Here is a 24727-nt window from a genome sequence, read left to right as displayed (position 1 = left end):
TGAAATCTCTACCCTGTCACACAGTTTACGTATTTGTGTTTTTGTTCCATTTGGGATACTCTGTAAGCTAGTGTTTTCCTTGGTTTTGTTTTTCTGTATGTGGATTAATAGTCATTTTGCAAAATACTTTCTTCTTTGGGGCATGCTGCTATGGCATGGCCATCCTGTGGAATCACAGTGAACTTCTGCATGCTTTGCAAAGAAGATACAGATCTTTCTTTTACTCGTACCTATACAACCGAAATAGAGACTATAACATTTTGATCCATAAAAGGCAGCAAATAGCAATAAACTTTGGACCTGTTATATACTGTGAAGTCTTTATTTCTTATGTTTAAGTCTTATGCTTAGCACAAGAATAATTTGCTCTGGTGGGGTGTTTAAGATGTGTATTTCTCACAGCAGCTCTTGTACTCATGTTACTGTTTGGACCATGCAAACAGTTTGGTAGGCATGGTTCACAAACAGATTTGAGCAGCCAGGAAAAGAATTTAAGAACCAATATTGAGAAAGAGGATTCAATTTTACAAAGAAACCAAGCAAGCATCATACCTTCAGATCTTAAGCATGAGAAGTGAGATTTTGTAATTGCATCTTTTGTATTTCCACAGAATCATTAAGAAAAGACAGTTGCTCTTAAATTATATATTTAATGGATTTTTCACAACTGAGAATTATGTCACCTTGGTTTGTTTTTTTTTTTTCTAGTAGTACTAATTTGCCTACATTTAAGTCTAATAATAGTTTATTAAACCTGGCATGTGGAATAGCAGAATCTTAGTGATGGAGACTTTGGGATTCATTTCCTTTAGCAGTTTGAAGATATACATGTCACACAAAGTTGTCTTATGCAGCAAGTTGTTCGGTTGTAAGCTGCTTCTGCCAGTGACTTTGTTTATGGGAAAAAATAATCTGGCTGTGAGAACTAGACTTATTTTAAAGTAATTGACAAGAACTGTGTCTGTGATCCCCAATATAAGCTTTTTCCAGTCACTTTGGGGAGATTAGATGTCTCTTAACATCATCTTACTAGCAGTGAAGTTGCTCCAAAAGGACTCCTTTAATCATATTAGTTTCGCTGCCATCACCCTGTCTTCAGATTCTTTCTTCTTTCCTAATAGAACCAAATCTGCTTTTGCCATCTATTAGGTCCAACATTAATGCTCCTTTGCATATTAATTACTGTTACTTTACCTATAACATTCAGCCCACTGTCTTTTGGCTCCCCAGTTTTGAATCTGAAGGCTTGGAGCTGTTACTTTTTCCATGTGGCTGTAGAAAACACTATATTGTGCTATTTGATTTTTCTAATGGCTTTGTATAAGAATTATTGAATATAGAATGAAGTAAAGCAGAAAGGCGTAACAGTTGAGTCAGGAATTCATGCAGTCTCTATTTTGGCTTGTAATATGATTTATGAATGAATTTTCCCTCTATTATAAGAAGTTAGCCATGGCTTCTTATCCTAAATATTTTATCAAACTTTTTAGGAAACTTCTGAGCAATGTAATATCTTAGTTTCACTTATACGGGGGAGGACTGAAAGTTTAAGAAAGTTTTTTGTTTTAAAAAAGGAGGGGTGGGGGAATGGAAAGTGGTAGTGGAGGGGGAATGTGCTCTCAAAAAGAGCTCTTACAGATTAAAAGATAATTGTTATTATTCCAAGCAGGACTTGCACTGGAACAGCTATTAAAAAAACCAAATGCTACATATGTCAGTTTAGAAATCAGACCGTGTCATCCTATAGAAATTGTAGCTGTTATCTTAATTGGCCTAGCATTTCTTTGGTTAAGTAAAAGCCAGTTAGGCTATCATTTTTTTATGATCTTGAGGTGAAATTATTTTCTGAAAGAATTATAAAAATATATTGTAGATTATAATTATACACTAAAATGTACTTTACATTTTTAGCCTGTATACAGATTTAATAAAAAACTAAACGTGTAGAGAAAAAGATCAGGAACGGAAGAAAAGGATCTAGTGCAGATTACACTATATGAAACACATGTTTGAGATAATTCTGATATAGCTGAAGTATGTGGCCTGTGCTGTACTTCTGTATAAAAATGATGTGCTCATTCCATCTCTACACACACACACACAAAATTTTACCTTTAACATAGTAGGAAGTAATGCCAAGGAGTAATTAAGAAAGCATGGAAGTAAAAGTCAGTCCTGTGATAAGTTTCCGAGATGGTTAATATTATTTAATACATGTTACAGCTGTGATAGTTGAAGGACACAGCTGAAAGTTTGAGGGAAGACTAACATGTCTTTTATTACACCATATAGTTCAAATAGTTTGAAAAAAATAGGCAAACTTTCAAGCCTTGATTTTTCTCTCTCAGATCACAGTGTTTATAACAATCTGTCTTGGGATATTAATGTACAAGGCAATGTATCTGATAGTCATTCATTTCCCAACTTTGGTCAGAAATGAATGTTTCTTTTTCAACTATTTGTAGTAATGTGGTTCTCAGAGACTGCAAATAGATGGTTTAGCCAAATACAGACAGTATATTAAAAATTTAAAGAAGAAAAATAGTAGTTGGAGAGAGAGATCAGTTCAGAGCTCTAGAATGAGTAGCTGTGTTCCAGGGCAATGGGATCATTAAATATACAGTAATTTTCATCAGATTTTCTTGTGAAACCTTTAATAAGCCTGAGCTGAGTCACCTACATCTGTTTGGTAGAACATCAGTTTCTCATCTCAGTATTATCACATCCTCTATGAAAGAATTCCACAGAACCACAAAGTTTCTTGTGAAGCAGGGAGGAAAAAGTGGGAACTACTGTGTGAGCTTTTTAGTGCAAATGCTAATTTTCAGAATTATATTTATGAATGAAAACATATATGTGCTTGCGATGTCACGCATTACAGTTAGCTGTAAGCACAACGGGTTATGTCCCAGGTACGATGCTCCTCTATTTCATCTAAGAAGCTACAGAAGAAATGCAGTTAGAAAAGTAACTAATAAGACTTAGATGCAAGTGTAAATCTAAAGTAATAAATGTATACTCTTACTACTACTGTATTCTGTACACTTGAGGAATAACACAGCTTTACCACATAAAACTTTCATTCCTTACCCTTTCAAGTTTCCCCATGGAAGGCAGGCGGTGAGCCGACCCCCTGCTGTTCTGCTGCCGCTCCATAGTCCCTCACTTCTGATGCCACTGCTGCCTCGCACAACATATTTTGCTCCTGAGGACTGAAGGATAATCTGTGATCACATAAAAGAGAGTTGTGGATTCTGAAGTCTGTCTCTTGCATTTTGAAGGTCGTGTGTCTTATCTATGCTGTGTTTGCAGAGTCTTAAGGGTTCTCGGCGTCAGCCCGTGTCATCCTCTCTCAGCATGCTCTGGTTCCCTCACCCGAAGGAGGACGTTCTTTGATATATTCCTGGTGCACGTTAGCACGTTATGATGAAATACAGTCTATAATCTGTAGCAGTGATTGATAAATGATTGGTGATATGCTGATAGATCATTAGAAGGAAGCAGGTCATTTCTTAAGGAAAAAAAAGAGAAAGCATGGATACTGCACATAGTGATTACATGCCACAAACTATATTCCTTCACCTTTGGGGGCATCCCCTCCAAAAAGGTAAATCTTGCTCCATCCGTGCTGTGGGCAGGGGGGAGCTGTATTCATCTGCACATAGGAAGAGAAGGGGACAAGCAATAAGAGAGGCCAAGAAAAGGGACAGAGAATCCTTTGAGTCTGCTACCTACCCCAGCTAACAGCCTGTCTGAGAAAATCAAGTGGGTTTTGATTTGTGGTTTTTGTTGTGTGGTGGTTTTTGTTGTTTGTTTTTTGTTTGTTTGTTTGTTTGTTTTTTACTTTGTTTGTTCTTTATTTCAGGTTATCTGTGATATGGAGAACCAAATCCACGTGCTGAGGGAAGAGCTTATTCAGGTAAACGCTCAGCGGAAGCAGCAGCTGCTGGAGCTGAGCCATCAGTGGGAAGAGGAGAAGCAGAGGGCAGCTCGAGACCATGAGACAGCAGTGAATAAGCTGAAAGTGGAGGCTGAAAAAATGACATTAGACCTCAAAAAGATACATGTGGCAGAAACAGAGAAGGCCTTGGACAAGGTAAGAGGTTTGCATAGGGCTGCTTCTTGTGGCATGGCAAAAAGGGGAGCAATCGCCCCAAAAATCAGAGAGACAAAGTTTCACTGAGGTAAAATGTTTAGAGGTCACTTGAGTTGAAAAAACAGACGTATGCTGTAGCTCTGACATCGGATGCCACAATCACGGCACGAGTATGGAAAGTTTTGTGGTTCTATAATGAAAGACTTCTCTTTGAACACGCAGTGGCAGTGGTCGCTGCTGTAGCTGTTTTCCCTGAGAGCGGTGCTGGGGCAGCTGCTTCCAGCCCTGGGCAGTGCGGAGCGGGGATAACTGTGCAGTGCTCAGGAGCTGTCAGGGCTTTAAAAATCCAGATTTCAAAGGCAAAGCCAGCCAAGGACTAGGCTAATCACTTCTTTGCTGGAATAGGTAGAGTAGAAAGGGCAGTTCCGTCTAACCAAGCTTTTTCTCCCTTAAAAAGAGGGAAAGTTCTCAAGGAGAAAAAAGTTCAGGCTAAAACTGCAAGAAAATTGGGTCTAGTTGCTAACAACGGCTGGTCTACTTTTGCCTGTGTGAATCGGGTGAGCAAGGACTCTGAGAAAGGCTTGAAAATAGAAATTAATGTTTCAGATACATCAAGGCTTCCCTCCCCATTCTGTTCAGTGGGGTCACTGACTGCACATCAGTGCTTGCTGAGCATCCCCTTGTACCGGTGTCTGCAATTCAAGTATTTCACCACATTAGGGATGATATGAGCTAAAACACGCGAGTTGTATTCCAAAAGCTAAAATACCCTACTTAATACTTATGGTTGATGCTGTGTGTATGTAAGCAGATAGTTGTTGAAGTATCTTTTACATGCATTAATGTAATAAATCATACTTTTTATTGCAAAGTGATGTACAGTGGCACAAATTAACAATCTGCATATACTGTTTGAACAGCCTTTGTGAAAGTGACATTTCATTTACCTGCGTCAGGTTCTTGGTCTGTAATTTTAAACAGCATTCGGAGGATTATGTTGGAAATCAGCCAGCCTGAAGCCATTAAAATGGCTGTGATCAACAATTCAGAATCTTTTCTGAATGTAAGGAAAGCTCCGCTTGGCATAATTATTTAAAGCCAAGGTCACAGAAAGTATTTAAACCTTTGAAATTCATCATTAAAGGATTAATTTTAACTCAGGAAGACATTGTCATTTTTGCTTAAAAATGGAATTTGAATCTCAATTCTTTTCTTTCTTTGATCTTTTTTTACATGTGTAGTATAGCAAAAGAAAAGTTAACTTCTTTACATCCTCAAATTAAAGTTACAAATAATCCTTCATAGGGCAATATCTTTAATAGTCTTGAATTGTCATTTCTGTCAGAAATACTATTTTTTTAATTTGTTGGATTTTTTCTATTTTTCAAAAAAAATTGCTAATTTTAAGCTATATTAGCTGCTATTGAAATTTTTGTTATTTAACCTACTTCCCTATTTTCTACCTCTAATCAGAAGAGCACATGTTGAGTAAAAGATAGGAGGGGGGAAATAGAAAGTATCTCTGTTGGGAAGTCTTTCACAGACATGTGAAAATACCTTGCATTACCTTCAAATCTCCATTTACCATTCTGCTTCGTTTCTGTCTTCTAAATGTAGAGCTGTGGAAATGGGCCACAAAGTCCAAAAGTCAAAGTAGATTAGAGGGCAAACTCCATTTAAAACTGGAAAGTTACAGTTTCAGCTAACTTAGTTCAAATCTTGATCCTATTAAGGTCCACAGAACTTTGATGAAAGAGATTTTATCCAAGGGGAGGGAAAAAAAAGGCATCTTAATTGCAGCATGAGTCTTGAAACTTGTTTTTGAAGTCTTTTTATTTTCCTAGCAATTCTTGTTACGTTGAAATTTAGGACAATATGGGAGAAAAAATTGTCCTCTAAATTTACTTTTTTCTGCCAATTCTATAAAGATTGCTTAAAAATCTGAGGGGAAGCTAAATTTCACTGTTTAGGCTTGGAACATCTGACTGTTGAGATTTTCTGAAGGTCAGTCCATTCCCAAGTGAAGGATCTCATTCCTCTGTAGTCTGTTTTGTGAGTAATACTGATTTCTGTGTGGATTGCTTTGTGTAATTGTGGACTATTGTTCACATGAACATGATGAAATACAAAAGAAATGGCTATCAAGTGAAAAACTGAAGTAAAAATGGGCAGCAGGAGATATAGGTTTCCTATGGTATTGCTCTCCCCATACCCCTGCTACAGTGGGGATGGGAAGGAGGAGTGGTGGGCAGAGAGAGGAACAGTTTTCATTGCAAGCACACTGGACATTTAAATATTTGATGGTATTTGGAGACAGCTTTTTAATATTTAGGGACACATAACTTACTGAGGTCTTTAATTTTCTGTTGCTTAAAAATCTCAACTTTAAAGATAGTGCATTGTTTATTGTAATATTTTGATTCATTTTTGTTAGTGATTACAGCATACAATGCTGGAAAGTTGCTCCATAAATGTAGTACGGTAATGTTTTTGAACCTGTGATTCTAAAAGCAAGTATCTTTTGACAGTTATTGCATCTCCCAGTCACTAGGGAATGATGAGCGGGAAAATATTTAACAGGTTGCCCAAAGACACCGTGTAACCTGCACTATAGGAAAAATAAACATGGCATCTGTTGTTGTGGAAATAATAACAAAGGTGTATTGGGTTTGCGTGGCAAGGTTTTGGTAGCAGGGGGGTTACAGGGGTGGCTGCTGTGAGAAGCTGCTAGAAGCTTCCCCCATGTCTGACAGAGCCAATGCCAACCGGCTCCGAGACAGATCCACCGCTGGCCAAGGCCGAGCCCATGAGCGACGGTGGTAGTGCCTCTGGGAGAACAAATTTAAGAAGGGGGAAAAAAACCTGCACAACTGCAGCTGGAGAAAGGAGTGAGAATATGTGAGAGCAACAACCCTGCAGACCCCCAGGTCAGTGCAGAAGGAGGGGAGGAGATGCTCCAGGCACCAGAGCAGAGATTCCCCTGCAGCCCATGGTGGGGAAGACCATGGTGAGGCAGGCTGTCCCCCTGCAGCCCAGGGAGGTCCACGGTGGAGCAGATCTCCACCTGCAGCCTGTGGAGGACCCCACGCCGGAGCAGGGGGATGCTCGAAGGAGGCTGTGACCCCGTGGGAAGCCTGCGCTGGAGCAGGTTTACTGGCAGGACTGGTGACCCTGCGGGGGACCCACTCTGGAGCAGTCTGTGCCTGAAGGACTGCAGCCCATGGAAAGGACCCATGCTGGAGCAGTTCATGAAGAACTGCAGCCCAGGGGAAGGACCCACGTTGGGGAAGTTCGTGGAGGACTGTCTCCTGTAGGAGGGACCCCACGCTGGAGCAGGAGACGAGTGAGGAGTCCTCCCCCTGAGGAGGAAGGAGCGGCAGAGACAACGTGTGACAAACTGACCCCAACCCCCATTCCCTGTCCCCCTGTGCCGCTTGTGGGAGGAGGTGGAGAGAACTGGGAGTAAAGTTAAGCCTGGGAAGAAGGGCGGGATGGGGAGAAGGTGTTTTAGGGTTTGGTTTTATTTCTCATTACCCTACTCTGATTTGATTGGTAAAAAATGAAACTAATTTCCCCAAGTCAAGTCTGTTTTGCCTGTGACAGTAATTGCTGAGTGATCTCTCCCTGTCCTTATCTCGACCCACAAGCCTTTCATTATATTTTCTCTCCCCTGTCCAGCGGAGGAGGGGAGCGATAGAGCAGCTTTGGTGGGCACCTGGCATCCAGCCAGGGTCAGCTCACCACAAAAGGGAAAAGTCCATAATTTTCTAGTGACCTTCCCTGTTGCAGGTCTTATTTTCAATTAACCACCACTTTCTTACAAAGTGAGCTATAGCTGACCTAAATATGCACATAACGAGTAGCGTTGAACCTGCTGTGGCCAAACTGGGCACCTCTAAGACTTCTCCGTGCCGAGTGCTGCCCCTTGAGCTGCGGGAGCGCTGGAGAAAGTGAGGAGGGCTCTACCTGAACCGCAGTTGGAAGATTTCTGTGAGCCAGGTCCTTCTCACCAGCCTGGTCCACAGAAACAGGAGCAGCTCGGCGTGTGCTGGACTAACGCAACACAGAGGTAGCTGTTCTTGCTGGGGCAGCGCAGCGGTTCATCCTCAGCCTTGCTTTTTGCTAGATGAGGTGCCACAGCCCGGTCACACTTAATCACCTTATTGCTCACCTTTTAAGACGTAACGTGGTAGTTCTATTAGAACACAAACCCACCTTATCAGATAAGGGTAACAAATTTTAATGTCCTTAAGGCCAGATAAGCCATGCTGGACATAAATCAGACAAAAATTCAAGATGATTGCATGGAGAATTTGAAACAGTACTTACCATGTTCTTAGGACTTCAGTACTTTCATAATATCTGTTATCTGCCTCTAACATAAAAATGACTTGAGAATATCTCCAATTTATTTCTTGTCTATTAGTTAAGGAATCTTAAATACCATTTCAGAAGAACACTTGTATTCAATCATAATGATTTTTATTTACTTTTAAAGTATAGATTTAATTTGCTTGTATTTCATTATAGTGATTATAGCATTTTCTGATGTGATGGTAATTTTTTTTATTTGAAGTCATACCTCATTATGATGAAATGAAACAAACTGTTTAAGAAATAAACATATTAAAGAATACATAGTACTGTAGTTAGGCTCCACTAATGACTAATTTCAGCAGAGAGACAGGTGTGTTATAGGTTGCATCAGCAGTACTTATGGCATGAACACTAATCAGCCAGGTGTAATGGACTGTACAAAGCTTATGAACATTTTCAGGTTTGCCAGAAATTACTAAAAGCAAGAGACAAACTGCATTTCTAAGTGCGTGCAGATGTGAAGCTTGGCTAACACAACTGTTTGTAACATTCATCTGTGGTATTTTCTTGGCAAAGAAAATGAGCATGCAGAAAGCATGACCCGAGCAGATCAGTAGACATGCTAACAATGCTCCAAGGAAGCAACCTTGGAACGCTGAAAATACCTCATAAAAAAAGCTCTCTTTGAGCAACACACATGACTAAATTGGAGTGGGAGAAAAAGTGTTTGGTTTTTTTTCCTCTCTAAATAATTTTCAACATTTAGCTTTTTGTTGACTTATTTTCTAGACTTAAATAGATATTTTGACTCATCCTGTTAAATCTTTATGCAGGTTCCAGGAACATCTAATTCTTTTTCAGGTCTGCTTTTCTTGTGGAGAAGTAATTTACATTTTTGTGTATTGACTGTACTGAACGCACAAGAGATTTGATTACAGGATGAAGCTGTAGTAAAAAGAAAAAAAAAGACAAAGTCAAACACTTTAGTTTCTGGACTGCAATTCTTCTGATTTCAGTACAGTTATGAAATGGTTCACTCTGGAGAGATGGGGCTCCAAGATGGCATGCAACCTGGCCAGAGCCGTGCAAATCGTGCTTGTAGACTTTAATGATGTAGCAGTTAGTTGTACTCTGAGATTTCTGTTATTCTAAATAAGATTTGACATTTACAATGTTTTCTAGCCTATATCTGTTACAATCTCTCCACCTGCGTCTGGTGAGAAGTCCACATAAAACTGAAATGCCTGGGGAATTCAAAGTTAAGGTCAATGTGTAAGTGACCGCTTCTCTAATTAAGAATAGCTATTCTATATAATAGTTATGCTGTAATATAATGTTTTTGTGACAGGACCTTTTTCAAAAATCTGCAGACAGTGTCCTATAATTGGATGCTTCATTTTTGAACAACTTCTACTTGCATACAGTTTGCAAATAAGGTACTGATAATGTGCCCTAGAGAGCATTTCGGTCCTTCCTTTAGCGTCAAGCTTTGTGATGCTGGATTAATTAACTAGCAAATACAGCCCTAGGTTGCAGTCCAGCTGGACATACTCATTGGGCGTATTTTCATACTGCATATGTAGGAATATCTTTAATTCACAATATCTGTTCTGGCACTATTGTCAGTACTCATACAGATGATGTCATACTGTTCTGCACTGGCAAAGAAATAGAAGATGAAGGGAAAGAATATGACATTTTCAGAGATTAAAGAGATACTCTATTGAAAGTATTGAGTTTCCCCTAAGCAGTTAAGTTGCTTCTGCTCATAAAGAATAAGCATTGCATGCATTAGTTTACGTTGTTGAATACCGTCTCTCTAGCTGTATTTCTTCTTTGCCAACTCTACATTCCATTAACTACCAAAAATGGTTCCATCTTTGTATCTAAGACCTTCTGGCAACTGGACTATCTCTGTAGCAATTCTGTAGGTTCCTGCTTAGACTTCTTAGCATAATGGAGTCTTTGATCTGAGTGACACCTTTCACTTGATTAACTTGAACACTAATAGCCATACTATAGCTAGCTTCGTTTCTGTGAGCATCCAGATGAACTATTTTCACACTCGTTGCAGCGATGCCTTGGTTATTTACATGGGGTCAAATAGGTCAACCATAAAATGTGGACATGTATTCTTCCCGAGTATAATGATATCATTAAATTGGTATCTAATTATAATGTAGACGTATGTTTTTCTCCTTCCTGAATGCATTCAGGATCTCCACCAGTTGTTGTATATGTGCCATTTTTTTAGACTAAAATTTTTAAGCGTTTGTTTGAAACTATTACATAGATTCTTTTGCTTAGGCCTTAGCTACGAATAATCTAAAGAGCCTCTAATTCTTACCAAGAAGAGTTGGATGTTTCCCAAGTCTTTTAATTTTTTTCATTATAATCCAAGAACTATTGTCTATGATACTATCTCTCTGTTCCAGAGTAGTAATATTTTTGTTGGGTTTGTGTTGTAGAGCCTGTGTACATTTACTTACATTTGGTTCTTGAACATTTCTGACACAGTGATTCACCAACTAATATTAATAAAAATGAGTGTAGTACTTTGGCTTTGTTGGAGAAAATCTGCCAAAAGCCTAGAAGATCAAGAAAAAAGAAATGTACTTCAAAAAGAGAAAAGATTTGCGTAGCAAAGTTAGTGTATGTTACCACAAGAAGTGCAGGTTATTTAATCTGTCTTTATAGTACCCTTACAGCAAATCTTACAATAAAATTTTGCTCACAGATGAGGGGAGAAAACGGATTTCCTTTCTAGTGTGTCCCCTTTTGCACTGCTTCTCCTTATTCCTCCAAAGAAAAAGAAGAAAAGATGATAGTGGACCAAGAACATGGTCACAGGAATTGCATCATCCCTTTGGGGAGCCATTTGGAAGAGTCTTCAATCAACAGAGCCAAACATGAAGAAAAATATGGTAGAATAATCTCAGGGATATTTCACTCAAATGAGACTAAACAGAATTTATGGCGCTCTCCCTACTGGAGATATTTCAAAGCAATAGTCTCACTTATTGACAGAGAGTTACTCTGCTTTTACCTCCTTTAAAAAAAAAAAAAAAAAAAAAAAAAAAAAAGGCAAACAACTCAGAAGAAACAAACCAGAAAACAACAGGGAAGACTTTTGCTCATCAATTGTATTTATAAATCTGGTTCCAGAGGTAACCAAGAATAGTTGGTATAATGTCACTGTGGAAAAAAATATGCGTCCATGAGCATTAGGCTTACTTTTTAACATCTTCATTAATATTTGGAGAGATCAAGCACCACATTATTTGCGTTCACAAATAACGCCATAGGGTTAAAAATGAAAATGACTGATGCAATACTGTTAAGAAATGAGAACCAGACAAGAATAAGCATACTTGAGCTAAATGATAAATTATGACAAAATACAGAATTAAAAAGATAGCTTTCAACAGGGCAAGGACTGATATAATCAAAATTAGAGCTGTATCATACGGCCTGTCTTTCAGCACACTTTGTTCATTCCCTGTAATATCAATTATACTTGGTTAGTTGTTTGAGAAGTTTGGGTGGGTTTTGGGGGGTTTGGGTTTTTTTCAACCAACTGGTATTAATCTGAGGTATCTAAGAAGTATTTGCATGTGGGTTTTTTTGTCTTCTGTGTCTCTCAGTCACAAGTCTGTGTCCAAACACCACTTCTAGTTCTGCCACACCAGGGCACTCTCTGCTTTTTCTCAATTCTATAACTTCCACGTTGTAGCCTTTGGTGTATATTCGTAAGACCAAGACTCACAAAATGATGAAGATGGTGGATAAGGTGAATGCTGAATTGTTATTTACCACCCAAGAACTTGGGCGTAGTTGCAGGAAACTAATAAGAAATTAATTTAAAACTGGTGAAAGAAGGTACTTCTCTAAACAACAGATAGCGAGTTGCTTGAATTGATTTCCGTGGAGGTTGTGAAGGGAGATGTTATCAGCAGGTTCAAAAAAGTATTAAACAGTTTTAGAAGCAGCATGTTCACAACCAGTCACTAATGGGAATAAGCAGGGATTTAACTTCTAATATCTCCGACATTGGTGCTGGGGGAGTACAAGGGGCCAGGTTTGTGCAATCTCTGCGAGCAGCACCTGGAGAGGACAGCGGGGGCCCCTCACCCTGCCGCTGGAGGACATGCCTGATGTTTGTAGTACAACTGGTGTTTCAATCTTAACTTTCCTGGCTACGAAGTGCAGGAGGCTTTTCCAGTGGCAGAATGACTGTTCTAATTATTTTTTCAATAGTTTCCTGAGCCTTTCTCCACTATCCAAACAAACCGTAACACACCAACTTTATCTTGTAATACACAATTGCTTATTATTTTAACTTTATTTGATATTTTTTCAAGCCCAGTTGAATCATTACCTCATTCTCTCCTTATTTTTTTCCGCAATACTATGTGTCTTGGAGAAGGCTGATTGCATGTAGGTTACAGTTTTCTCTAATTTACCAATTTTACTTATTTTTACATCCCAGGGTTCATTATAACATGAGGAAAACCAGAGAAACGTTGGCTATTTTCCAGTACGGTAGCCGATTGTAATGTGAGATTACTTTTTTTTTTTTTAACAACTCAACCAATTCATTCTTAGATTCTTTCAGAATTATTGAATGAATACCATCTGGTCTGGGTGCCTAGCCAGGGGTGAGAGGACAGATCCTACAACCAATGCCCTGTTACTGGATCCCGGTACCGGCAGCGATTGCTGCTGATTTCACTGGGGCTCGTTCACGGTTTTGTTTATGCAAACAGCAGTAACTGGTGTTTGTTACCTGGAATTAGTAAGTACTAAGTGGAAATTTCTCCTGCATCCCATGCTGTGAGCTCCACGTTCTTACTTTTCTTGAAAGTTTCTTGGGTAATGCATCCCTCACCCAAAGACTTTCTCAGGTCCCCCAAACCGAGAGTCGGCACAAGCCAAAGCAAAAGCTGCCCTGTGGAACGTGTCCATCGCATCCCTGCTTAGGTCAGTATTTGGAGATCTGAATTTTTTTACTATAGCTTTATTTAGAAAAAATGCTCAGTTATCAAGACCAAACTAATATAAAACATCCTTATTGCGTATTTAAATTCTGGCACAATTTGAAGACATTGTTTACACTTATTTGCTCTTTCTTCACATCTTTATAATACAGAAAAGCTGCAGGTGGCTTTTTTTTTTTTCTTCTTCTTCATTTTGGAGGGGAAGGAGCGTTTGGGAAATAGGGAAAGGGTAATATGATGTTATTAGTCCTTCAGAGTCTTTAATGTGAAGAAACAAGTGTGTTCCAAAATGACTTGCTTACAGCTGCAGAACGTATCGTGGAGTAAAACCCACCTTCATTAAATGGGTGAGAAAGAATTCTAATTGTTTTGAAGTTCTTATGATCAGTCTGCATATGCTTCATTGTAATGTGATACTAAAGTGCCTCAATTATGATTTGTATATTTTGGTGCCAGAAGGTTTTTTTTCTTATGCTAAATTATTAAGTTCTGTCAGCTGCTGGGCTGTCATATAGAGATACAGTAAATCACATTATATTTTGTCATGGATTACACAGAGCAATAAATTTGGGAACAGAGATCAAAGTAGTTTCACAATCACATCTGAGTGTAGGAGGGGTGTTTAACTTGTAGAAAATCTGATTTAGGTGAAACTGTTGCAGTTCTTGTGTGAATTTGAAATGAATTTGAGTGTTTGCTTGAAAATGAATAAGGTACAAATCCCCAAAAGAGTTCTCCTGTATTTAGTTCAGAGGAGTTAATCCTGACCTACAGCTGCAGGATGGAGAACGGATAAATAATTAAACATTGGGAATGTTAAGAGTCTCGCAATGTCTTATTTATGTTTTTAATTGCTTTCATGATTGAGCAATATATTCCATTCTCTTTTTAATTGGGACTTTGCTGGACTTACGCGTAGTTAGTCATCGGTACAGTAATGCTTTCTGGCTCCGTGAAGTTGTCGCTCTTTTGGGGAAGCTTTGTTGTATTTAAAACTACAAAAAGTAATCCAGCATAATCTTGCTAAGGAACACTGATTGCTTCAGACCATAGATTTGTTAGGGGATTTTGTCGTATTTTCAGTGTTTGTCTTTCCAACTGTAGAAGCTTAACTTTTGCCGGGCTCTCATCTAATGATGTAACAGTAATGCCGAGTTAACTTAGTAATACCGAGTCCGTCTCTTTGTTTCCCATTTTCCTTCTATTTAATAAAAAAGGATCTATCTCAAAATGATACATACGTAGGATTTTTTTCTAGTCATTATCTTCTTAACACTTGCTTGTTATTGCCACAAAATTCAACTTAAAACAGCAGTGGAGAATCTAAAAAATAAACATTGCATTCTTATCCCTTTATAGTCCTTTCAGGAGCCTTAGAGTCTCTCCTTGGCAAAAATCAAGGCATGTAAACATAGCTGATATATAATGATAAAGTGCATGGGTCTCAGAAATCTCCAATTTCTGAAAGAATTGTGTATTGTAAAGCTCATATTAAGTAGTCTTTAACTGAGTCAAATCATGGATCAGTGTCACATCTTGGTACCGTTGCCTTCTATTTGTGGAGGAAACTTTAGCTTTGACTTGCATCTTCAAAGATGTTTAGCAGCCTATCCCTTCATGATTTTACTGGGTGTCAGCTGTTTGGGTACCAAAACCATCTGGGCCTGAGTGATACAAGCTATTCTGTAAACTTCTTTATATTAGAGTGGGAGAGAGAGACAGAGTGCACATGAGCAAGTGAGGTGCCTGTGTAGCAGAGGTGCCCTGTATTTCTGATGAATAATGGCAGCTTGTAAAAGCTCAAATAATTCCCATTGGGTGCATGTTTTATTTGTTAAGGCTCTCAAAAAGAAAATGCCACTGCTTTTTGATATGATGTCTTAAACCCACTTTAAATAACCATCTTAATTTAGTTGGACAGAACAGAAGAAAAGCAGGAAATATTAAAAATCATAATCCAGGAATGTATTTGTGCTGTACCAGATTTAGGCATGTCTCTGCGGGAAGACTATGCTTCAGTACCCTAATGTGGAGGGTGTTGCAGTCTCAACATCTAGGTTTACTCAGTTCATCTTATTTGAGTGCTAAGCAAAACAAGGAATCGTGCCGTAACGTAAAAGCCACCTGCCTCCGAACTATTTTGGCGAAATGTCACAGTACATCTTCAGATTAAACTGTAATTTGCTGTCTGTCCTTTAAATGCCTGATGCGTGCATCAGTACTGTCTTGTTTGAAGTATAGTTAAGGTATTGAACAATGTCATGTGGCAAAGCTAGACTATTAATCTGCTGTTAAAAACTTGTATTGTATACAACGCTTGTATTTTAGGCCAAGTCGTGCAGTTGGTTTCAAATAAGGTGCCTGGCTCACTGCTATATTGAAGCAAAATCAGTATTAGTGATGCTGGGAAATAGATGCTCAGTAAATCCATTTAGATGAAGCTAGTAATTGCGTACTAGTGTAAGGATGGTGTAACTTTGACATCAGACACCATGCAGTTGGAGTCTCACAGAAGAACTTTTGGAGGAGTTTAATGTCTGTATTTAATTTCTCTACATCATTTCAGAATGATTAGAAATACACTGTTAGTTTAAATGAAAGGACTGGAAATCAGAGTTTTCCTAAGGCACAAATTGCACAAGCAGTTTTTCAGTAGGCCCCCATTAAGCACAGAATTGCAATATACTGCAGAGAGGCAATTGTCCGTACAGTAGAGTGTCAAATTCATTTCTATTCATTCTTGGGTTTTTTTCCCAATGAAAAGCACTTAGGACATGAATGAAAGGGGTTTTTTTTCTCCTAAAGATGTATGTTTAAAGAAAAAAAAAAAAAAGAAAAAGATTTATAGACCTACAAAAGTGGAATGTAAAATAGAATATTAATAGGATTTGTGGGTATGACAGATTGGGATTGCTATCATTCATTTTCAAAACCCTTGAAGTCATTTGGTACTTGACTAATTATTCTGTTAACATCATTTTGGATATTGAACTATTTTTAATGGTCTTTTGGATAGCTCAAATTACATATTTGAACTGGTGTGCTATTTTCATTGTTACGCAGAGAACTGGCTTTCCATTTGGTATCTGATTGGTGGGGACAGCAGTAGAAAGAACAAGAATATTGGCGTAGGAAGTCACCCACTGTCAGTATTAGAGGAACATAAGGAAAATACATGTTTCAGGCTTTGAGGTCAAAATGAAATTTTTATGTACAATCAGGTGAACTTAAAAGGTGATCTGCCAATCTCTGAAGTTTAAACAGATACTATACAGACTGTTTTAACATACTTAATAGCAAAAATTGCTACAGTTAGCCATTCTGAAGGTCATTTTCTTTTGACATCTGTCAAATTACACAATCTTGAATTTTGGTACAAAGCATAATGCTGTCAAACTTAAATAGAAATATTCCAGAATATTTCTGTTGTTTTTTAAGGTAAATGGGCCCCATTTACATTAGTTCTTTGATGTTAAATTCTTTGCTGCACATCAGAGAACAGTTGCTTCTTCCCTGGAGCAAGTTTTCTTTCTTCTCCTTCCCCCACCCTTTGATTTTTATTTTTTTTTAAATTTTTCTTTTTTATCTAACTAATTATGGAGGATCAGCTTATGTATGGCCATCATTTAGTTAGTTGCAGGCATTTTGAAAAATGATTACTTCATAGCTAGTACCCTAACCAGATTTCTTAAATCTACTTTTCTATTAGTGAATATGGGTGTATATATATAACCCTCTAGTCTGAGTGTTATGTTTGTGGGGCTTTTGTTGTTTGTTCATGTTTTGGGGAGACTGAAATCAAATTGAAACACTACTGAATCAGTCAAAAAACTGTAAATCATATATAGATGAACAGGGTTTCACTATGCATCCTTAACTCTTACAGATCTATCCACGCTTGCGTTTCAGGAGTTAGTTTTCCTATTAATTTTGTAGCATAATTGAAATCTAAGTCTCCATCCAAAAATCACCATTCTGAAGCTGGAAGATATGCACATATTTATATTGTTCCAAAAAATTCTTAGCGGTTGCACTTTTGATGAAGATTCAAGATGTCCTAAACTCCTTCATGAATGTTGATGGAGGGTGAAGTTGTCCGTGTACCTGCCAACCCCGTAGTGCAGCTGGAGTTGCTGTCGACACTGGAGGTGGCCGTACTGGTGAGCAGCCCCCAGGGCTGCTTAGGGTATGCGTTCCGTCAAGTGGAACTAGAACTAAAAGCCCCCTCTAATACATTTTATACCTTAAAAATAACATATAAAAACTTTGTACTTAGGGTAGGATGTGGTATGCTTTTGCGGCGTGGTCCCATCGTAGATCCTTTGCTCTTCTATTCTTAGTAATGCTGTTTCATGAAAGGAAAAAATGTCAAGCAGACTGTGTTAGAATAGCATCCATTAATTCAGATACTACATCTGTAGTGCTAATACCATTTTTAATTTTTACGTGAAATGTTTTGATGAAGTCGGTGCAGTTTTGCTCAGCAACCACAATATGATGCTTTAAGGCTCGTTATAGAATTACAGTTGGTTTTTAAAACCAATTAACTGTAACAAGGACATAATCTTTTTAATGCAAAAGTCCTCACTGTAATATAAAATAACTGCATGTAAAATTGTCGTAATCAGATAATTTTAGCTAAAATATGTATTAACTGTGTGAAACTAAACAGAAGCTAATTTTTGGATCAGTGGAATTCATCTATGGCTTACCCAATTTAAACCTTTTTATTATAAAAATGGATATTACAATTGATATTTCTGACAAGTTTTTGCCGAGTGTGAATTTCAACAGCTACCTCTCCTACATGGAAAACTAGTTTAAGACCATTAACTATATTTGCAGTGCTGCCCATTGCTATAAAAAGAGTTAGACTTTAATGAATACTGGCTGACCCTCCAAATGTTCCCCTTCCAGTTGGATTCTTACTCATTATGTTTCTGAAATAACATGTAACCTGAAAGTGAGGGAATGCCCTTAAAATAATACAGAAGCAGCTTATGCTTCATACAATGCACGAGCTGAGCAGCCTGTTATAAAAGGAGCAGCCCAGGAAACTGCTGCTTGTGTACACCATGCCATTTGTAACCTTCTCGTTTGTCAAGATAAACATAATAGAAATCTTCCACGATGTTCACTATACACAGCTATGCGTATTTATTTTGTTGTAAGTCATTCCTTAAAAAAAAAAAAAAGTAAAAAGGCGCTTTTTTTGTGTGTAGCAGTGCTATATGTGCCCCAGGGGAGTAGGTTATGCCTCCCTAGGCTGCAAAGCAACAGCCTATAGTCAAGAGGTATTAAATTAGTTTAGTTGCAGGTTTTAAAAAGGGAGAAGTTTTATATTTCTGCAGTAAAAGATGACAGTGGAAAAGAGTGTTCCTGTGCATCACCATGTATTAGATCTTTTCAGCTGACCAGTGTGCTACAACTTGTAGAAACTGTCTTCTGTAGAGCTTTGCTGGTGCTACCTGTGCAGTTTGTGATGATGCAAGACCTGTACAGTGTTACAGATGGAGAGAGAAAAGCTGAAGTCAGCAGGTGCCCATGGTTTTTAGTGCCACAGGGTCAAGATAGCTGGTTTTAGATACCTAGAGCCGGTCTGAATGTGGTTTTGCCATCTCCAGTGGAAGTTTTCGTAGCTCAGTACTTCTGAAAATCAGACCCCCCAAATAAGGATGTTTGGGACTGCAAGTAAATGCAAGAATTTGTGGTTTGTTGATGACTGGGAGACAACTTATAAATATTTTTGCTAATTGGAATTTGTTAAAGCCATTATAAAATAAGATGTTGTAATTGCCTTTAAATAAACTGGTAAGATATACTTTCTTTGCCTTCAGTTAGGAATAAAACACTCAAATTCAGTATATCTTTCTTTTGGATCGCCTCTGTCATTTCTATCAGAGGTCATCCTGGTTCTACTCAGTGTGAATAAACAAGTTCTAATTTGTTTATGGAAGTTATGAGTGTGTTTTTAATTATTTATTGGGATTTATTCTATGGGTTCAGGAGGTTATAAAGCTGCTTCTATGAAAGATGAAGACTTTTACCCCAGGCAAGTTGAGTGAGAGCAGCTGTAATGTGATCTTCTTAGCAGTGCCTTGCTGACTAGCATCTCTCCCTTTCTGGGAGTAACAGTAATTTATACTATTAGTGTAATTTATTTTTTACTTTTTTCCCCTAAAGATAAACTGGCAGTTTCAGTCACTTTATGATACGCAGTGGTGGTAAAACGTAATCTGAAACTAGACAACAATACAGTGGAAAGAGTGTTAGTATGGGTCAGCCTGAGTACAAAGAGAAATGGAGCATGCATAGAGCTGTCTGGCATAACTGCTTCTGTGTTACTGCTCTCTTTTTATTTATGCAGCCCCACAATATGCCCTTACAGTGTTTGTGGCACACTTTAAATGATAGATGTAGAAGAAGTGGAATTTAATTTGTCTGGGGCTCCAGAAGTCTTGTATATGCTGTTTTAAACCAGTATGTAGTGTGCCATTATCTCTGTTTATAACAAAAAACAACCAAAACATGTGTTCTCAAAAATTATGCACAAATTCGATAACTGGTTTCGGTTAACTTTTTTAGTAGGTTTCTTAGTACCAAAAAGCAGATGAAATATAGACCTCCATATGTTTCATAATCTTGGAATTTGAAGGAATTCAAGATCTTCAATTGCAGTATCATGTAAACTTTAAGATTATTTTTAACTGACTGTAATATACTTATATTAAGCTGCACCATCCATAAGTGCCTGGATTGTATAGGATGATTTGAGCCCTATCATGCTTGGTGGTGATTCACAACACTCTCTGCAACATTAAGCTCCTAAATTTATAGTCCAGTAAAATCAATAAGACTATTTGCTTGACTGAAACCCCTGGTGTTTGCAGAAATGGAGTTTCAGTCTTGCAACCGGATCCAAGCAGGGTTCAGAGGCTTCGGGGGGGCCCGTGGCTTCTGTGGTCCCCCAAAACAGGCGCTGGCACACAGGCAGCTGAAGGAGCATGTGTTTGTGTGCTGGATGCTGTGCCGTAAAACTAAGGACGACAGATCAAAGATTTGAACACGAGGTCAGATAGATTTTGAAAACTTAATCAGCTTAAATTTGCTTCAGAACTCAGCTTCGTAATATTCTGTCCCCCTAAGAAAATATTTTTCTTAGACACCTGTCCTCAAATTTTAGAGCCAAGAACGCGAGAGCGCTTAGCAGTTCATCTGAGGACAGCATTTTGAGGCTGGGCTATCAGTATAATACCACGGCACTTTGCAAGATAAACATAGATCAGAACTGTGTCCTGAAATTAAATTGAATTTATTTTTTAACTATGGTTGTTATCGAATAATTGCTGAAATTAAATTATTTGAGGAAAAAACCTTAAGAGGTATTTTTCCCCAGAATTGTAGAAATATTTGCTTATTGGATTCCAATTAGAGAAATATTTGCTTATTGGATTCCAATATGACAAAGCAGCCTTGTTTTCAGTTTGTTTTATTCTTCATCTTTGACTTGTGGGATAAAAAAAAAAAAAAAAAAATGCTAGGAAAAGGAAGGAGCGGTACGTCCAAGAGCTCCCGGTTGGTTCAGCTGCGCGCTGCGTCGATTTTCAGTGTAATCACCACCTTTAAATAGGAAGAGACGTGCAATGGGACAAAAGGCAGTTGCAGACACCAAGCCAAGACATGAAGTTGTGTCCTCCATGTCGCGTCGTACCCTGGCAGCCTGTGCCTGGGGCTTTCTCCTTGCCTTTTCCCTCCGTTCAGAAACAAAGTCACCCTGATAAACTCATGTGTGTGTTGCCTCCTTTCCCTGCCACGCACACACTCACTCACTTTTTTTTTTTTTTTTTTTTTTTTTAATCCGCAGAAGTCTTTATGTTTTTCTAATAATTGGCAGCAGAGGTACAGTTTCTCCCCTCTTTTAAGTGATGAATAGTTGGCCCGAGATCAAAGGCAAGCCCTTGCGGTTTTTTGGCTGCCACAAAAGGGCGTTGGAGTTGGCGCGGGTCCCAGCCGCTCAGCGATAGGCATGCGGATGAGGTGCCAAGCGGAGGGGTCGGTGGCAAAGTGTCTGTACACGTTCTTCGTCTGAGCTAATCTGGTTGCCTTTTGTGTGTGTTTCAGGCAAACAGCCGGCTGAAGCAGGCTGAGAAGGAGTACAGTCAGAAGCTGGCTAAATCCTCGCAGGTAGGTAGCGAGAAGGCAGGAACCTCAGGTGACGCCATTTGATGAAAAATGTAATTACTTCTGCTCTTAAGTAGAGGTCTTGACGAGAATAGAAGCCGTAACCGTTTCCCAAATCAAACATCCAGTGTCTTTCTTGCAGATTTTAACCTTTCAAAAACCACAGAGCATTAAGCTGACTAGAAGAAATGGGTGGGGATTTTTTTCAGTTCTAAATTTCATCTTTTGTATCTACTTTTATCATCTCCCGAGGACCCAAGAGGACCGAGTCCTCCCTCAGCCGGTGGGAAGGGAAGGCGAGGTGCCCCGTCAACCAGCACAGCTCCTAAAATCAGGAGCAGTTGCACAACCAGGACTTGCATTTCGTGTCACGAGGCAGTGTTTGCCCACACAGCCGATGGCAGGATGGCGGTCCCAACTGTGCCATCCTGGTGTTTATCGTTGCTCCTAGCCAGTTCAACATTTCTGCCCAAAATAACACCCTGAAGAGTGTCAGTGTCCTGAAAGCAAACTGGTTTTGACTTGAGTTTTTGTTCTTCAGAGTAGTCTCTTGAACATGGAAGATGAAAATGTGTGTTGAATTTACATGGAAGCTTAAAAATGATAAGATGGGACAATTTTTAAATATTTCAGCTTTCAGTTTGATTGACAGGTAGTACTGAAGTGTGAAAAATGATGGAGATGCAACCAGAAGTTAAGCTTTTAATAATAAGAAAATTGCCACGAGGATTTATGTGGAGGTGTCATTCTTCTCATTCCTCCCAACCACAGCAGAATGCCTGTCTTTTACTTGCAAAGTGCCTTTTCAGCAATAGTAATAACTGTGTAATAATACTCTTTTAAAATCAATAAAAACACTACAAGGAATGGTTTAGAAGCCTCCAAACTAGGCAGAGATGGTCAGTGAGATGATGACAAGAACTTGCGAACTTTATTACAAGCACTTTAAAATATTTTAAGCTTCTGATTTCAGCTTTTCAGTTACCCTTGAGTCTCACTGTCTGTAAAGCTTGTCCAAAATTTTGGCTTTAGTTATTTCAGTGAAATTTCATTGGACTATCACAGTTTTACGCACCACATTTTTTGAGACTCCATTTGTCAGAATCATTGTTAAATGTATTTTTACATTATATTTCTAAAACCTAAAGTGTATTTCCTGCACAGTTGTTTGCATGCAGAGAGGTTGTGGCATCTCCATCCTTGGAGATACTCAAAACCTGACGGGACATGATCCTGAGCAACCTGATCTGGATGACCCTGCTTTGAGCTGGTCCCTTCCACCCTCACCAATTCCACAGAATTTATCACATTCTGTGATAAATCAGAGAGAGTGCTCTCCTAAATGCCTTTTTAGAAATTTTTTGAGAGACTTATTTATAGAGAAAGAAAGAAGCAACAATAACAAAAGAAGCCCTGTTTTTTTACCTTGCCATCTGAACCTGAATAGCAGAAAATTGATAAAGCTCAAAAAGTAACATTTAATGCATACCAGACCTTAAGGAAGAGATCCCTTTCATTGCTAACTCTATTTTACCTTTTGTCATTGTCATTTTTATGCTATTGTCATGCCTAGTGAGTGTAATCAAAAGTCAGTCTTTCTATGCCAGACATAGTTTACTGTCAGAACAAAAATGGGTCTTGGCCCATTCGTTAAAAACTGGTGGAATACTTTAAGCATTTCTGAATTTTTAAACAAGGGGTGAGGGAAATTGCTTTAATTGTTACAGTGGGAACACCGAGGTAGTGTAGTGCAAGGTAATAACTATTTAACCTGGATGTCATAATAAATTCTGTCAGACTGAAATCTATTAGCCTGTAGAATAGTCTCAAAATAGAAAAATTCTGAGACTTTTTTTTTAAGCTAGGCATTGCTGTAGCTAATACAATGTTCTCTTTACTAGGGAGGGATGGACCCAATGACCAGAACTGGCATTCCTCTGCGCTTTCTGTGGCAGACACAACACATACATCATATGTCAGGGCTATTTGGCACAATAAAGGAGTTTCACCCTGATGTCTGAATTTCTTTACTTTTGTGGGTTTGAATCAAATCCCTAAAGTTACTTGAACATCGGGGTTTTTTGTAGCTCAGTATTAATAATAGGTCAATTGCAACTTTTCTTGTGGTCATGTTGCTGACAACATCTGTCTAATCTTACTCTCTGTGGCCTCTTGGAACATTCACTTTTAACACCCACACAGAGAAGATATTTCAAGAAATTTCCTCTGAAGTTTATACAAAGTAAACAGATTCTTTTCTCTGAAAAGTACTGTACAAAGCAGATCTTTCTCCATCAATTCATGCTGAAATTTCCTTGTATGCATTTCAGAACTACTATGCTAGTCCAGGGTCTCTTACCCAGTAAAAGCTTTAAATGTCACTTTTGTGTTATATTAAAGGGTTTGTTATTTTGTTTTCTTTTTAAAAAGTGACAAAATGGAACATACGCAAAGTGGTAGAGGTTTGCATGGCTTCAAGTTGTTATCTTAATAATGTGTATGATCCATCGCTTTCTCCTGCTTTCTCGCTGCATGTGTTACACACCTAGCAAAGCCAAATTTGTGCAAATTGTGTGTCATCTAAATGATGATCTGAATTGCAAAACCAATGATACTGCTTAATTCTGCCTAAAGAGTTTCACCTATCCAGATAATCTCTAAACTTTGGCCCATTGATCTCATTAAGAGCAAATAGGCTTCCTTTTGATTGGTATAGTATCTTTTTTAATATGTATTTGGTTTTAGAAAAGAAATACAGAAATATCCGTGTAGGTTTTACTCATAATCTTTGTTACTCTCTGGGGTTTTCAGGTAGTAAAATAGATAAATAAATTTAGAGTAAAGTTTTAATCAGTCCTTTTCCCCTTCCCCAGTGATTCTAGTACTTTCATTTGTAGAGTATTTCTTATTACGTTAGTCCTAGCCTATTAGCAGTTCTAAAAAACCCCCATTTTTTCCTAAATAACTGTGATGTTAATAGAGTTAAACGTTTCTCTACCAATCAGGAGGCCATGCAAACACACAAGTCTGAGCACTCTGGTAGTCTCTCCCTGAACTCCCTGTGCGCTGAAGTGCTTTTAGACCTGGACTATATTATGCTGCTGCAGCAGCTTAACCTTAAGCTTGAATATATACA

At 38.4% G+C, this 24727-nt stretch overlaps 1 protein-coding gene across 3 annotated transcripts in view; it reads left to right on the top strand.

Annotated features, from left to right (window-relative positions):
* The window catches only part of CEP112 (centrosomal protein 112), a 175157-nt gene that overhangs the window by 106793 nt on the left and 43637 nt on the right, over positions 1–24727 (top strand). For all 3 annotated transcript variants that reach the window (XR_012652625.1, XM_075044244.1, XM_075044243.1), the window contains 2 exons: positions 3866–4096; positions 21532–21594. Coding sequence is in view for 2 of the 3 variants with exons in the window: in XM_075044244.1 (XP_074900345.1) it covers positions 3866–4096; positions 21532–21594 (294 nt within the window). In the remaining variant the exon portion in view is untranslated. The remainder of the gene's footprint in view (positions 1–3865; positions 4097–21531; positions 21595–24727) is intronic.

Source organism: Buteo buteo, chromosome 13, assembly GCF_964188355.1.
Source record: "Buteo buteo chromosome 13, bButBut1.hap1.1, whole genome shotgun sequence".
NCBI lineage: Eukaryota > Metazoa > Chordata > Aves > Accipitriformes > Accipitridae > Buteo > Buteo buteo.
This window is presented reverse-complemented; position numbering and strand designations above follow the sequence as displayed.